At 43.7% G+C, this 17104-nt stretch overlaps 2 protein-coding genes across 11 annotated transcripts in view; both read left to right on the plus strand.

The window, feature by feature from the left end:
* The first annotated feature begins 2214 nt into the window (after positions 1-2214).
* On the plus strand, positions 2215-4688 carry LOC134213102 (zinc transporter ZIP9). 2 transcript variants are annotated; one of them, XR_009979401.1, is made up of 3 exons: positions 2215-2687; positions 2755-3773; positions 3862-4688. XR_009979401.1 is itself a non-coding variant. In XM_062691707.1 (2 exons), exons 1-2 carry the CDS (start codon positions 2592-2594, stop codon positions 3568-3570), a joined length of 912 nt encoding a protein of 303 aa, XP_062547691.1. In that variant the 5' UTR covers positions 2215-2591; the 3' UTR covers positions 3571-4688. The 2 variants fall into 2 exon arrangements, 1 of the variants encoding a protein (XP_062547691.1); XM_062691707.1 differs by having other exon boundaries at positions 2755-4688.
* A 10697-nt stretch (positions 4689-15385) lies between these two features.
* The window catches only part of LOC134213104 (ankyrin-3-like), a 305479-nt gene continuing 303760 nt past the window's right edge, over positions 15386-17104 (plus strand). For 4 of the 9 annotated variants that reach the window (XR_009979402.1, XM_062691712.1, XM_062691710.1 and 1 more), the window contains exon 1: positions 15386-15935. The gene's annotated coding sequence lies outside the window, so the exon portion shown is untranslated. The remainder of the gene's footprint in view (positions 15936-17104) is intronic. The other 5 variants (XM_062691715.1, XM_062691713.1, XM_062691714.1 and 2 more) reach the window with 3 other exon arrangements.

Consider the following 17104-nt stretch of genomic DNA (forward strand, 5'->3'; position numbering starts at 1 on the left):
GTGAACGGTTCAGCTTCTCATAGAATTTTCGTGCGTTATTAGCGCGGTACAGTTCCTCCGTCTCTTCACGGTCTCGATCTTCCTGCTGGCGCTTTTTCCTCCGGAAAATCGAGTTTTGTCTGTTCCGCGCCCGTTTGTATCGTGCCTCGTTCGCCCTCGTGCGGTGTTGCAGCAATCTCGTCCATGCTGCATTCTTCTCCTCAACTAACTGCTCACATTCGCTGTCATACCAGTCGTGTTGATCACCGTCGAGAGTTTTGAGCGCAGACATACTGCGACGAGGTAGTGGTCGGATTCAATATTCGCACTGCGGTAAGTGCGTACGTCCGTGATGTCGGAGAAGAATTTACCGTCGATTAGAACGTGGTCGATTTGGTTTTCCGTTACTTGATTAGGTGATTTCCATGTGGCCTTGTGGATATTCTTACGGGGGAAGAAAGTGCTTCGGACTACCATTCCGCGGGAGGCTGCAAAGTTTATGCATCGTTGGCCGTTGTCGTTCGATACGGTATGCAGACTATCCGGTCCGATGACCGGTCTATACATTTCCTCCCTTCCTACCTGAGCGTTCATGTCACCGATGACGATTTTGACGTCCCGCAGTGGGCATCCATCGTATGTCTGCTCCAGCTGCGCATAGAACGCTTCTTTCTCGTCGTCGGATCTCCCTTCGTGTGGGCAGTGCACGTTGATGATGCTATAGTTGAAGAAACGGCCTTTTATCCTCAGCTTGCACATCCTTGCGTTGATTGGCTGCCACCCAATCACGCGGTGGCGCATCTTTCCCAGCACTATGAAGCCGGTTCCCAGCTCGTTGGTGGTGCCACAGCTTTGGTAGAAGGTAGCCGCTCGATGCCCGCTTTTCCACACTTTCTGTCCTGTCCAGCAGATTTCCTGCAGCGCTACGACATCGAAGTTGCGGGGATGTAATTCATCGTAGATTATCCTATCGCAACCTGCGAAGCCTAGCGACTTGCAGTTCCATGTTCCAAGCTTCCAATCGTGATCCTTTATTCGTCGCCTAGGTCGTTGCCGATTGTATCGAGTCGTATTATCTTCTATGTCGTTCGTAATAGTTGTTTTTAAAGGCGGCTTATTGGGCCTGCGCAAACCTTCTGTCTCGTCGGAGGGCCGTCGTGTCAGGGCTTTTTAGCGTCCCACCTAACACCAGGACTTGGGCTTGTGCGCTTTGAGCGGCACACGGTCGCTTTGGCGGAGCCTACTTGCGGATACATGCAGCTTTTTATAGAGGTTTAACAGGGCCCACTGTCAAACCCCACCACATCCTAGGCAGGCGCCACAACTCGCAGATGGCCTGGGGAGGGATCGTCAAGCCCTTGGACATAGTCCCTGCTGCCCCCGAAGTACATGGTCGCTGGCAATCAACGTGGGTTCATTAGTGGTGGTGGTATAGTGAAATGGTGCTGGATGGATAAACATTTGAAGTGGTAGGAATTTGTGTATCTTGGAACATTAGTGACCTGCGATAATGATGTTACCCGGGAGGTGATTGGCGTATAGGCGTATTGCAGCTGCAAATAGGGCTTATTACAGACTTCGTAACCAGCTTAAGTCCCGTAGTCTGCAAACGAAAAAAAAAATCGCGCTGTATACTACTCTGATTTTTCCGGTGGCTTTATACGGCCATGAAACATGGACGTTAAAAGAGGCTGATCGGAGAGCTTTCGGAGTGTTTGAGCAAGGTGCTGCGGACAATACTCGGCGGTAAACAAGAGAACGGTATCTGGCGGCGTCGCATGAATCACGAATTGTACCAGGTATATTATAAAGGTCACGTTGTTCGTATGCCGGAAGAACGTCGAAGCGAAGATAATATTTAGTAGAGAACCCGGAAGAGGCCGCAGGCTTCGTGGAAGGCCGCGTATACGATGCCTTTTTGCAGTTGAAGAGGACCTGAGGGCGCTCAATGTTCAGGGCGACTGGAAGCGATTGGCCCAGGATCGAGCCCAGTGGAGAAGGATACTCCATTCGGCGTAGGTTCATCGAAGAGCTGTAGCCCATCAAGTATCAAGTAAGTACTCTTTTGTAAATATCCAATTCAAATCTATTTAGAATGCTATTTCACCCCAACGGCCCCATTCATTGGTTATCGCGTGACGATTTGGCGTGACAAAATGTCAGTTCGGAGTGAACTTATTTCATTCATTAAAAAAAATGCTTGTTTGACACATCCAGTCACGTCAAAGCGTCGATCCAAAATGAACCGCTAGAGGTAGAGGCTCACTTTGCACTTGACTTTCTGTTTATCGTTTTGGTTCGTGCGTTGCTTTCTGAGAACAGTGAGAGTGAAGCCCGAATTCGATAGAGGAGGGTGCCCATAGCTGAAGCAGCAAAAACATTGGACACGTAGCTGGCCCAGCAAAATAAAAGCTGTTTTCAGTGGTATTCTATCTACTCCCGTTGGTCCGAGCGGTAGACTTCTGCAGCAGTGTCAATCAATCTGAGCAGCATCAGGCTAGGTGAAACTGGGGATTGGATGGGAAATTAGAACACCGAAATCGAATTGACCAAAAGGTGAACGAACGGCAAGCAATTTTTGGTGACAGAAACCATCAACAACAGCGATCAAAATGGACGAGACTGTGATGTTGATACTCCTGGTGATTGTCATGTTGGTGGGTTCATATCTTGCGGGAAATATCCCGCTAGTTGTGACGTTATCAGAGGTAAGTCAATATGCATTACTTCTGTTACATGGTTTGCAATGGTTCTAAATAGTGATTTTGGTTCCAGGAGAAACTAAAGAATGTTTCCATCTTTGGAGCAGGGCTGCTTGTAGGAACGGCGCTAACAGTTATTATACCCGAGGGGATCCGATCCCTATACGATGAAAGCAATCTTGAGGCAAAAACGGTGGAAACCTCGGGAGCTCCGGATCATAAGCACAGTGCAGATGAGCATTCGTCCACAATCGGTTTATCACTTGTGCTAGGATTTGTGTTTATGATGTTGGTGGATCAGGTATCTTCTCGACGGAAAGAAGGTTCCAATGAGCGCAATTTGACTGCCACAATTGGTTTGGTGGTCCATGCCGCTGCTGATGGAGTAGCTCTGGGTGCAGCAGCTACTACTAGTCACTCAGATGTAGAAATTATCGTATTCCTTGCCATTATGTTACACAAAGCTCCAGCTGCTTTCGGTTTGGTCAGTTTTTTGCTGCACGAAGGAATCGAGCGACAACGGATACGAAAACATTTGTTGATCTTTTCATTGTCGGCACCGCTTTTGACTTTGCTTACATTCTTCGGAATCGGAAGCGAACAGAAGGAAACTCTAGAGTCCCTGAATGCCACCGGCATTGCGATGCTGTTTTCTGCCGGAACGTTCCTATACGTGGCAACGGTTCATGTACTACCGGAGCTAACGCATAACACCGGTCATGGAGGTCATCGCAGTGGCAGTCATACCGATTATAATCTACTAGAGTCGGCTGCCAGTGGTAAGGTTGCGGTCCACGGTGGTGGAAGTGGGCTGAAAAACACAGAATTGGCTCTGCTCATCATGGGGGCCTTGATGCCGCTGTTCCTCACCGTCGGGCACCATCACTAGAGCGAGTGAGCGAGATTCGTCGAGGTCAACGAAAACATTGCCAAAACTATTCCCTATCTATAGTACGGCCTGGGTGGAATTATAGGTAGGACCAAAATTAGGACGCAATTCCATTATGCAGGCGTTTTCCAATGCAAATCAGAACGAAACATTCGACCTGGAGGCGAGTTAATTTTTAAACAGGAGATCGATGCGGTCTCGAGGTATGTGATGCAATATTTTTGCTTTTATTATAGCTCAAGTTGTGTACGCTCCACACCCATTTATTCATTATGTTTTTTTTTGTTTTAGCTTCAAATTGTAATCGCAATAAGTCTTAAACGATACAATTATATTATTATGAAACGATTGCACTAGATAGAAGTTCTTCTTATTTATCTATTTCTACATTTGAAGATTTAAATAGATATTCATTTTTTGTTGTATAATGCAAAAACTATCATAATCGAACATAAAAAATTCCAGGTTTCATTATTCTTTTAGCATCTGTCTAGTGTTATCGTACCACTAATTGTAATTGTCTAGCAATATAGAAAAAAATGTTTTCTAATCTGCAAATACAAACATTATTCTTCTGCTAGACGGAACAAAGATTGCGGAACTGATAGCAGAAGTAACCAGAAGCTAATAAATTTTATCATACAAACTAAACACACGCGCTCGAGGGCGTCCTTTGTTTCAAGCGGATCTTGATTCATAGTACCTAGACCTTCAGAACTTTCACTCAAAACTTTCCTCATTTCGGAAAAAATGCCGTCTACTTACCTGCTCATCAGATCAGACGTAATGATAGGCACCTCGTAACGCGCGATGTAAATAGACGAACGTGACAATGACTTTACGCCGACACGTACACAGGTTGATAACTATTACTGTTTACCCTTAGATTTAAGTGACGAACGAAGATGCAACTAAAGACCAACGGAACAAAATACTACCTAATAGAAGGACATTGCTCGATGTGTATTTTTCGCTTCTCCCCCCAACTAGTTGTAACAAATGCTATTTGTTTGTTGTAGACTGGTACCTATATGTGTAGACTGAGCGAATGCGTTCAAATTATGTAATGTAATAAAAAAAATGTGAAAATACACAACATTGTTGATAAGTAAATCAAAGGCTATGAATTACACGATGACAAAGTCCCTGTTCACCTTCACTGGCATACTTCGAAGACAATGTTCACGTTGATCATCCACGAACTTTGCCAAACCATTAGAGATCTATCGGTTTGATGAACATTTATCAGTTTTTCGAAGGGTCTTGCGGAATGAAACTCTGCCAACTATGGCTTGCTTACTTCTCTGTCTGGTGTAAACTTCAAAGTTATTCGAACCCAGCTGTTAAAGGCAGGACAAGAGGCTCAAGGCATGCCTTCATAAAGAAATAAAATAAGTCGACCGAAATCTACAGCAACAGATTAAGGCGATAGCTGGACATCGACCAGAATGAAGATCTTTCAAATCGGCCCTTTGCACCACTCGGGTTATACATGACCCATTAGTAAATGAAGTAAGTGGATTACAATTAAAGCAACCATTAACGGCGTCTATGTGGGAGGAAATCGATGGAACACGACGGCGGTCGTGATGCAGCAAGGGTCCCGGCAGTACGTGGAACACTACAGACAGAAACGGAGACAGCAGACTCGTTGCTTTAATGGGAAGAAATGCTGCTTAGAAGAAGCGAAGGTTTTTTTTTTGTTTTTTCTTTTCAAGGAGTAATGCATTATGCACTGTCCAAGCACACGCGTAGTAGTTGTCAAGCTACCACATGGCAGTGTACTGGAGTGTGGGGCTCTCACCCACAAAACCCACCTTGAGCATCAACCCGAATTTCCCCCCGGGACAGCTTTCCAGCATTCTGGAGGATAGGCTGTACTTAATGTACTCATTAGAGTGGGGCGCAGTTGTATGGAAAAACGCAAACTTCATCCAATTGAGTGAGATCGAGGTTTTTCTGAATCGTTTTACGACCCCAATAAACTGTGCAAAATATGGGTTCGCGAAGCAACCAATCGGGCCCATATTCTGCACAGTTGTTTAGGACCCAGAATGGCTTCGAAAAACCAATACGAAATACCATGACGCCCCACTCTAGTACTCATTCATACAGGTACTCACACAATTTGAGACTTACTTGGATGTTCACTCTAACACTCCACTGCCATGCCTCGAGGAGTCAATAGCGGTAACTGCCAGGGCCAACAGATACTATGCTAAGACACTCCTACCTCAGCATGTGTAGTCTATGCACAAACTTCAGCCATGACACGGGGTACCATAGCGGTTACCCGCTACGACACTTCCTCAGCACAGGCCTCTCACTCGCTCTTCTGTCGAAGCAGACCACGTGCTACCTGCCTACCAAATTATTAGGACTCCCCGTGCACTTGAGATGGGCGCTCCGCTCAGAAGCTGTTCGAAAGATTCGCTTCCTTACATTGAGCTGATGAACCATGGATCTTTTTTAAACAACCCCAGCTCAGCAGTTCACTTTAAATTGATGAAATCATTGTCAAACACGCGGCTAGAGAAACTCCCTCGAGCGTACGTACTCGAGTACGCGCACTGTTGTATTTTGTACAACACAAACGAAAATACCACGCTCGCGGTACACAACACATGCGAGCTTGTATGAGCATTCCAGTCCAGTACCGCGCACGTGCTGATCGTTTATTATTTGTACCTCAAGCACCATCAAGCCAAGCGACAGCACCATCTATACTCCCCATGCCAATTGGCACTCCCCGGGCTCCTGTGCGCTTTGAGCGGCACACGGTTGTTTTGATAGGGCCTGCTTGCGAACACATGTAGTTTTTATAGAAGTTTAACAGAGCCCACTGCCAAACCCCACTACGTTCTAGTGGAAAACGACTAGTGGAAAAGACGGCTACGTCAGATCTGCAGACAATGGAAGTCACCAGTGGGGGCTGGTTAAAAAGTTAAGGATGTCAACCAATAGCTCAAAAACATCAAATCAGCTGGTTAAGATTCTACCGGAAAATCTGGCCACATGTCTGCACAGATAGTCAGAATCTGTGAAGGAGTCATATGACCCATCAACAAGAAAGGCGACAAGCTGAAGTGCGAGAACTTTTGAGTGATCTGTTGAAATTAACTTTAGCGTGCAATCGTCACTCTTCACAATCGAGACAACTCAATGTTGATATGCGAAATGAACACAGTGTTGATGTGTTGTCGAATTTATTGTTTATGACAAATGTAAATAATTAATAATTGTATTCGTTTGTGTAAAGTCCAACTGATTGGTTGTATTCTTTCTTTCGTTCCGACGTTCCCAATTCGCTTTCTCGGCCCGCTGTACGTTTGTTGTCCATTGTTGTGCGCTCTCCAACAGGTTATGGGCCCAGGTATGGACGAGAAAGTGAAAATCGCCGCGTTTGACGGGTCCGGCTTCCACAACTGAAAGTTCCGGATGGAAACCGTTCTCGACACGTTTGATCTGCTGGATCAGATCGGAGTGAGATCGACGAGTTGAAACTTATGGTAGACGATAACGCTAGTGTAAAGTCAGAGAAGAAAAAAAAAAGTAGAACGAAGAGCTGCGGAGAGAAGTGCAAAGCTGTGATAATTCAAGCGATTGCTGACTTGTGGAAGACTGTGCGACTCCGAAGAAAATAGAAGACGCGCTAAAGGCGGTGTTTGAGCGTCGCGGTGTTGCCGGACGATTGTTTATCCGGAAACAGCTCCTCACATTGAAGTAAGGTACTTCGGGCCAAGTGGAAATACGGGGTAAGTGGGTACTATGACTGCAGATGAATCGATGAACGTTTTAGATGGTAACAATGTTCTAGGAAGATGAAGCAGAACTATCAACGAATTCACCCGACACAAAAATATTTGGAATCAAAACCTTTTAAGGCACCATACTAATGCTATTGCTTGATCATGACTTTAGTTTAACCGAGAAAATCTATCACTTTTATTTTATTTCAATGTATTTCAAACTAAATAGTCATTTCTAAATTTATCATTGATGTGGAAAGTGAATGTTTTGAGCAATTAAATAATTGTGTGACATCGAAAACGATTTGAAATTTTTAATTAAAGCCAAAATCGGCAATTTTTATTTGCCCTTGAGTTTTCACATACATGGGGCAAGTGGGACATATTTGAACAACATTTCCGAAAAGCTATTTTAACAGTTTTTAGATAGTTGTCTAGTGAGAAAAAACTTCGTCATTCATATATCTATCATATCTATATATCTATCATATGGATCTGAATCAGTTGCAATTTGATTTCGATGTTAGAAAGTATTGTACAGTTAATTACCAAATGTGTATTTTGCATTCTGTAAATTATCTCCCGCATGAAGAAGAGCAATGGCTATAACTTACTTGATGGGCTACAGCTCTTCGATGAACCTACGCCGAATGGAGTATCCTTCTCCACTGGGCTCGATCCTGGGCCAATCGCTTCCAGTCGCCCTGAACATTGAGCGCCCTCAGGTCCTCTTCAACTGCAAAAGCCATCGTGTACGCGGCCTTCCACGAAGCCTGCGGCCTCTTTCAGGTTCTCTACTGAATATTATCTTCGCTTGACGTTCTTCCGGCATACGAACAACGTGACCAGCCCACCGTAGTCTGCCGTGTTGTATAAAGCAATAATATCCAGTCCTTTATACACCTGGTACAATTCGTGATTCATGCGACGCCGCCAGATACCGTTCTCCTGTTTACCGCCGAGTATTGTCCGCAGCACCTTACGCTCAAACACTACGAGAGCTCTCCGATCAGCCTCCTTTAACGTCCATGTCTCATGGCCGTATAAAGCCACCGGAAGAATCAGAGTAGTATACAGCGCGAGTTTTGTTTTCGTTTGCAGACTACGGGACTTAAGTTGGTTACGAAGTCCGTAATAAGCCCTATTTGCAGCTGCAATACGCCTTTTCACCTCGCGGGTAACATCATTATCGCACGTCACTAATGTTCCAAGATACACAAATTCTTCTACCACTTCAAATTTTTCACCATCCAGCACTATTTCGCTACCACCACCACTAATGAACCCACGTTGATTGCCAGCGACCATGTACTTCGTTTTGCTGGTATTGATCGTGAGTCCAATCCTCGCTGTCTCCCTCTTAAAAGGCGCAAAAGCCTCTTCCACGGCACGGCGATCAATTCCGATAATATCGATATCGTCCGCAAATCCCAGGAGCATATGCGATTTTGTGATAATGGTACCGCTTCTTTGCACACCAGATCTCCTAATCGCTCCCTCGAGCGCTATATTGAACAGTAGGTTCGAGAGTGCATCACCCTGCTTTAATCCATCTAAGGTAACAAATGACGTCGATATTTCATCCGCAACCCTTACACTTGATTTCGATCCGTCCAACGTTATACCACAGACAAACAGACATAACACTCGTCAAATTCCCATCGTTCACTAATTTGCTGGTCAAATAAAATATTCATTAGTTGGTCAATTGATCACTCGTGGCGTGCGCATCGGATTTGCTCGAGTTTGACGTTTGCTCACTAACGCCATCTGGTGCGTGATTTGCCCAACTTAGTGAAAACTACAGATGTCATTAGTGTGTATACGACGATGAATTTGATGAGTGAATGTTCAATGTGTTACGTCTGTTTGTCTGTGGTTATACGAATCAGCCGTATCAGGGGGGGGCTGCAAAATGGTGGGTTGATATCAAAGAAGGAGCGCCCAACAGAGCTCTGGTCCCCACAAGTCCCTATCTCACGCTTCCACGGGTCGTCCGATGACAAAAGACCGCCAGCTAAGGGTTGTGTACTTAGCTGGTAGTGCAGCCTGGGCACTGTTGTCCTTCTGACATCAGCTAGAGTGAGAAGGTACGCCTCGAGCGTCTGTTCACCAGGAGGTGCGGCTCAAACAGCGTCTGCCTGGTACCCAGGGGCTGATTAACGAAATGCTGTATCGCGTCAGCTATACCTAAGGTGGCAGCCCCATCATCGCGATGAAGGTAACACATAAATTGGCAATTTTGTTCTGTTACAAATTAAAAACACTGCGCATCGCCTAATAAAAAACGTTTTTTCTGAAGTTCTTATACTCAGAAATAATATGAACATTATATCTAGGTTCCTCAAAATAGTTTCGTTCGACAGTAGAAAACAGAATAGGTCCCACTTGCCCCGTTTGAAGGGATAAGTGGGTCCTGAAGGTAAATTTATTGCTAGCGCTACCAATATTTTTGTAATTGAATAAATGGCTTCCAACACCTCTACGCTTCAACAATGGAAGCATTTAATGATGTATCCGTGGTTAAGGTGATTATACAATCAAGCCATGTGGTGAATTTCAAATTCACCACACGGTTTTCTACTCCTATTATCAAAAGTTCAAAACCAGCGTAATATTTTGTGTACAATGCTGAAATTAAAGTCGATTGCTTAGCATGAGTAATCAAACGATCTACAGATGTTGTGATCCCCATGGGCGTTGTTGTTCTCTCAATTCGTGCTCTTGAAAAATCAATATAAAAAGCACGTGGTTTCCAAGATGGCCGATTTGTGGCTTTGTTGTATAACCACCTTAATGTTCTTAAATACCCTGTTTCCTAAGTATGCGTTAACAATTTTGCGGAACTAGCGTTTTTTTAGGTCCCACTTGCCCCGGGGTACCTTACATATGTGGAGGATGCTAGTGGTAGTTTTTCGTAACATCTGCTGAAGTTTGATCGTTTGATTCGGAAGTTGAAGGAAAGTGGTGCGATTGTTGAAGACTCCGACGCGGTTTGTCATTTGTTGTTGACGCTGCCACCGTCGTTTGATTTAGTAGTGACTGCAATCGAAACGCTTCCAACCAGTGTTACAATGGCTTTTGTGAAGAAGCGTTTACTCGACGTGGACATGAAAAGAAGAAAGCTGCTGGCCCCTGGGGGCGAAGATAAGGGCGTTGCCATGTTTAGCAGACAAAGCTGGAAGATAATGTTATCATTTTTGCGGAATTTGATAGCCAAGCGTTATAGTGAAGGTGAGAACATGGAAAAGCACGTGAACGAGATGGAGGAAGTTTTCGATCGTCTTTCTGTGGCAGGATTAAAACTAGACGAAAAGCTACAGGTTGCCTTGGTGCTAAGCAGTCTTCCAAAAACGTTTAATACTCTAACAACTGCGTTGGAGAGCCGAGCGGATGATGAACTGACGTTGGAGCTCGTTAAAACCAAGCTGATCGACGAAGCGTCAAAGCAGGGAAGCTACAACGAAGCCGTACTGAGAGCTGGATGCGGCAAGAAGACAATCATCTGTCACTACTGTAAAAGGCCAGGGCATAAGCAGAAAGAATGCCGAAAACTAGCAAGTGATCAAGGATCGGACCCAAAGAGCGACCAGAAACATCGAAATATCCCTTCGAAAGCGAAAGCAGTACGTGAAGTGAAGTCTGAGAACTGTGCATTCACCGTAAACGAAAGTAGTAAAACCGGAAGTTGGATCGTGGACTCTGGGGCAACGTCGCACATGTGTGCCGACCGGATTTTCTTCCTAGCACTGGATGAAACCATCGTCGAAAACATCACGCTTGCCGACGGAACAATGACAGCATCAAAAGGCAAAGGAACATGCATAGTAGACTGCTGCGATCTGAAAGGTAACAAACGCACCATTACACTTTCAGATACTTTGTTCGTACCGAATTTGGAAGCCAATCTAATCTCGGTGCGCAAGCTAGTTGCCAAAGAAGCCAAAGTGATTTTCGATTCTGAATGCTGCAAAATCATGAAGGGTATACAAGTAGCAGCTGTGGCGTTTTTGTCTGGTGGTTTGTATTGCATCAAGAACGCTCACAACGCAATGAAGGTTGAAGCTCAGAATCATACGGAAAATTGTCAGCACGTGTGGCACAGGAAAATGGGTCATCGAAATAACGACGCGGTTCAAAAAGTATTTCGAAAGCAGTTGGCAACCGGTATTGAACTTGATGATTGTGGTATACGGTCCGTATGTGAATGTTGCCGCGAAGGGAAATTTGCTCGACTCCCATTTCCAAAGAAAATCGAGAAGCGATCTGATAGGCCTTTGGATTTAGTCAGCGTTGACGTATGCGGTCCGATGAAAAACGTTACACCAGGAGGATGTCGATATTATCTCACAATCACCGACGACTGTTCTCGATACACTACCGTGTATTTTCTACGGGAGAAATCTGATGCTGAAAAGAAGTTGAAAGACTTCGTAATGGAAATGAAGACCACTTTCGGGAAGCCACCGAAGATCGTGGGTTCTGATAATGGTGGTGAGTTCAAGAACAGGTTTCTGGAGAAATTTTTCAAGCAAGAAGGGATTAGGCCGCAGTTTACCACACCATACACGCCGCAGCAAAATGGAACAGCCGTACGCAAAAATCGCTCTTTGAACGAAATGGCACGGTGCATGCTGTTGGACGCAAGGCTACCGACGAAATACTGGGCGGAGGCTATTAATACAGCAAATTATCTCCAAAATCGACTACCTACTAGCTCACTGGAGACAACACCCTGTGAAGCATGGTGGGGCCAAAAACCGGACCTGAGTCACTTGCAGATATTTGGTGTTGATGCGTACGTGTGGATCCCAAAGCAAAACCGAACGAAGTTGGATGCAGCAGCGCGGAAGATGACTTTCGTTGGTTATTCGTCGCAGCAGAAGGCGTATCGATTTTTGGACAGGAGTACCAGCATTATCATCAATAGCAGAGATGCCCGTTTCATGCCAACCACCTGTGTTCAACAAGAAGAAGATAACAATGGAAGTATCACTGAATACCGTTTCCCATCGAGTGACAACTCCCATTTGAATCCATTTCCTATCGTTGCAGGGGACGTTCTCAGTAAGACAACCGACGATGAAGAGGAACCAATAACTGATTGCGAAGAAAGTAATGATCGCAGTGATATGTCTGCCGAGCAGTATTTTGACACCACACTAAACGAACAACACAAACGTCCCCTCAACGCACCGTGTGAACTGCCGTCAACAAGCACGCCGATACGTGTGTCAAGCAGACAGAATAAAAGTTTACCACCGCTCCGATTCCGTGAAACGAGCAGTCTGGTAAGTCAATGGTTCGAGCCGAGAACGATAGCAGAAGCACTAGCTTGTCCAGAGCGAGAACATTGGAAGAACGCGATGGATGAAGAATATGCTGCCCTTTGCGAAAACTCCACATGGGACATTGTGAGCCTACCCTCGAACCGTAAGTCGGTAGGGTGTCGGAGGATTTTCAAAAAGAAATTTGACGATTGCGGAAATGTAGCTAGGTACAAAGCCCGGCAAAGTTCGGCACAGATTACGACGAGGTTTATGCGCCGGTTGCGAAACACACCACATTCCGAGCACTCTTATCGGTAGCAGCACGTCGCAGGATGCAAGTAAAGCACATCGATATCAAAACTGCGTATCTGTATGGTGAGCTCTCGGAAACCATCTATATGCGCCAACCACCCGGATACGAAACCGAAAACCTTGAAGAGGTATGTCTTTTAAGGAGGAGTCTATACGGCTTAAAACAAGCTGGAAGAGTGTGGAATAAGACGATCACCGATGTTCTAAAGCAGATTGGATACGAAGCATCTGAAGCGGATAGATGTCTTTACGTAAAAAGGAATGGAGGTTTGTCCTTTATTCTGCTATACGTAGATGATATGTTGATCGTCACCAACGATAACGAAGAGTACGAGCGAATACGGAAGCATCTAGAACGAAATTTCAAAATATCATGCCTAGGTGATATAAATAGTTATCTTGGCATACGTGTTGAACGGAAAGAAGACGGAAGCTTTCTGATAAATCAAGAAAAATATATTGAGAAAATGCTTGTGAAATTTGGGATGGAACAAGCCAAATCATCATCAATTCCGATGGACCCTGGATACGTCACTGCAGAGCAAAAGGAGGAGAAAATAATGAACACCAACGACAAGTATCAGAGTCTGGTAGGCGCTTTGCTCTACGTCGCCGTATGCACTCGGCCGGATCTGGCTATTACAGCGTCCATCCTAGGTCGTAAAGTTAGTAAGCCTACAGAGAGCGATTGGACAGAAGCAAAAAGGGCATTGCGTTATTTGAAAGAAACTGCGAAACTAAAACTAAAGCTAGGTGGTTGTGGTGACATCAAAGGATACGCGGATGCAGATTGGGCCGGTGATCGTTCAGACAGGAAGTCTAACTCGGGATTTTTGTTTATGCTTGGCAACGGTACGATTAGCTGGACGGCACGGAAACAAGAGTGCGTAACATTATCGTCCACCGAGGCGGAATACGTTGCACTGGCAGAAGCGAGCAAGGAGTTAATCTGGATTTTTAAACTGATGCGAGAACTTGGCGAAGACATCCAGCAACCAGCGATCAACCACGAATATAACCAGAGCTGTATAAGTATGCTAAGCACTGAAGGCGACAATAGACGAACAAAGCATATTGACACGAAGTACAATTTTGTTCGAGATTTGGCAAAAACTGGAGTCTTGAAGGTCAAGTATTGTCCGACGGAGGAAATGTTGGCTGACATGCTGACAAAACCCCTTGGCCGTGTCAAGCTACACAAGATGAGAGAACAGATTGGCCTGCACTAGCACCGTTCTTGAGGAGGAGTGTTGAAGGTGTATCAAGCACGATGATTAGCATGCCATGATTTTGTAATTCATAGAATTAATAATTGAAATAAACGTTAGTTACTCTTAGACCATCAACCAAACAGGTTGTACTTCCTCCAAGACACACATCACCCAATCCATCGTCGCCTTGACCAACCGTACAAGTTTCCAGCAGGGATTACGGGCTCCATACATTTCATTTTCTAAAGGATGCTTTAGCAATTATAACTAATTCTAAAACTGTTGATGAAATATTTCAATTTTTTATGTAGGGGGAATGACGGCTTTGGCAGGTTTTGTTCTATTATTGGCAGGGTTTTTTATGATTGACTATGCTCAAATTTGGCCTAAACATTCTTTGCATATCAAAGAATATTGTGGCCAAATTTCATAAAATTTGGTCGACAAAAACCCCCCTGACAATAATAGAACAAAACCTGCCAAAGCCGTCTTTCCCCCTACATACTAATTGAAATCGCATGATTGTCAAAGAATATTTTGAATTTAATTGAGCACAAGTCATAAGAGTTGAATTTGTAGCAGGTATCTATGTTGAAGGATTGTTCATTATTTGTTGGTACATCGTTTCACTATATTACTGCCTTGAGTAGTATGATTTCAAAGAGAAAACGACACTAGCTTCACTTTTAATTGCCAATAATTGTTTTGCCTTATTCCATGTTGATTTCAATGTTTGAATGACTGATTAAATTTTGTTTATTTAGAATACTCTCTTCATAAACCAAAGACAGTTCAATGAGCTTATTTACAGGGTTTTAGAATTAAAATCGATGAGCCGGAAACATTTATAATTTTTGTTCAAAATCACTTTGATCTTAATATTCCAGTACAATGCTTTGATTTCTACCATAAATCAATCACAGAAGACATCAATATTCCTTATCAATCGTCATCATGCAGTACTCTATTGTTATTGTTGCATCAATTTCTGATGGAATTTTATTCGTCTCTGACCCACTATGCAGTAAACCAAAAGACGGAAGGGTCTTCTGGTGCCACAAACGACCAATTCATAACGGTGCTTGGTGTATTTTTCTCGTAAACTCGGAAAGTCTGACACCAAACGATACCCCTCGCCACTCATTGATGAACAGTAGTGGATGTTCATCCGCCGACATCGAAGCCAGTCAGCGACGCTGACGCACGTAAACAAACGGTACCCTCCCATTCATCGCACGGAACTGCGCTTCGGTTCGATTCATCGATTGTGCAAAGCCGTCGTCGTTCAGTCTTCGGAAAGAGCTTGCTTGCGTCGGTCGTTACTTTCAGCGGAGGGGAAACGTCGCTACAAAAATCTTGGTGTTTGGATGTTGCAGGAGAGAAAATAATAAAAATAGTGTGCAGAGGAAGAAGAAACCCCTGAAATTTATTTTGTGCGGAAAAAAGTGAAACTCGGGCGCTTTTTATTTGCGGAAAAGTCGGGATTTTCGCAGCGGTTTCCGTCGGTGACCCGTGCGTGACCACTCCTACATACGCGCTGGTCTTGTGGAGGAAGAAAGAGTTTTTGTTCAGTGATGCGTTACGACGACGGACAGTAAAACCGCGCCTGCAGGAAGAGTGAACTCTTTTTTTTTCGGGGGGAGCAGTTTTGGTCACCTTGTTTATTAGGTACCGGAGAAAATCGGGAGTTCAAATTCCGGATTGTAGTGGATCGGTGGTGATTGCTGGAGAGAATTATATTTTTCGTGCGATTCGGAAGTAAAGTTTCGAAGGCTGTTTCGACCGTGGGTTAAAAGAATACCGAAGAAACAGTATAAGATTTTGTAAGTTTGCACAGTGGCTCAAAAGCGGAATTTAGTTTGCTGGAAACAGTAGATCACTACTTGGTCAATATTTTATATTGTAATTGTAATTATAAATTTGAGCAACACAGAACAGAGCAACGTCAAATTTTAGTATAGTTATAAATAAATGTTTTTTTTTTAACTAACAGCTTTGGTTGTATACACTAGTTGCAGAGATTTCAATAGCTCAAACTGTTACTAGATGTAAACTATACAAAGAAGATTTAGTGCAAAAAATTGCAATCAGTTTGAAAATCTTCAAAACTAGTTTCTAAAATTGGGTTTCAACTCATGATTTTTTCAAAATTTGAGTAAACAGGATTAGTCAAAGCTGTTCAAATCAAACTTACAGGAACGTGCTGGAATGTATATTGAAGAAAAATCGTTGAGAAAGTTCTTTAATATAATTTTATCCATATAAATAAACTTAAAAAGATTCACATGTTTATTTAATCATTTGTTGTTTGTTCGACTGTTTTAATTGTTGACTTCTACATTAGCCTATGTAATTAGTACTAAATAATTATTACCTAGGATTTTTATACCGGATTTTGTTCATACTTCTAAACGAGATTTACAGAAAATAACTAAAAACAAGGATGTTCATTAAGATAGTTTCATGACGATTCTTCTGAGTTAAAAACCACTATAATTACTGCATAGATGGGGGATACATATAAAAAATCTTGGATTGGGAGTACTCTTTTTGCCTTTGTTATTTTACTCATCATCATGAACATAGAAGCCGCAACTAACATTGAAGGAGATAGACGTACGGTACCCAACGAAGAGTGTAACATAAAATTTCTCAAATACTAACAAATTGGAATCGAGTAAAATCAATTAAATCATGTGAAAAAGGCGTATTAAGCTAAGAAATCAGCAGGAACGGAGTACAAAGCCAAATCAGTAGATTTGAGTGAAATAGTGTGATATTTTAGGAAGCAATCGTAGTCCGAAGGGGAGTGCCTGGTGGAACGAGTGGTGGCATAAACAAAGAAGAAAGAAGCATCCAAAACATACTCATCGACCGACCAGTCGTCGGCGTTTGAGTTGAGTCGACGAGGCGTATCGTGGTGGCAGCCACCAAGAACAGGCACATTGCTGTGGTACCCCAAGGAGAAGTGATTGTGGAAGAAGGGAGCATT

The sequence above is a fragment of the Armigeres subalbatus genome, chromosome 2 (genome assembly GCF_024139115.2).
Source record: "Armigeres subalbatus isolate Guangzhou_Male chromosome 2, GZ_Asu_2, whole genome shotgun sequence".
In the NCBI taxonomy this organism is placed as follows: Eukaryota; Metazoa; Arthropoda; class Insecta; order Diptera; family Culicidae; genus Armigeres; species Armigeres subalbatus.

Excerpts from the sequence above, each read along its gene's own strand:
- LOC134213102 (XM_062691707.1), top strand. The coding sequence starts at position 2,592 with ATGGACGAGACTGTGATGTTGATACTCCTGGTGATTGTCATGTTGGTG. Across the intron at positions 2,688-2,754 it reads TAGTTGTGACGTTATCAGAG|GAGAAACTAAAGAATGTTTC; the intron begins GTAAGTCAATAT and ends TTTTGGTTCCAG.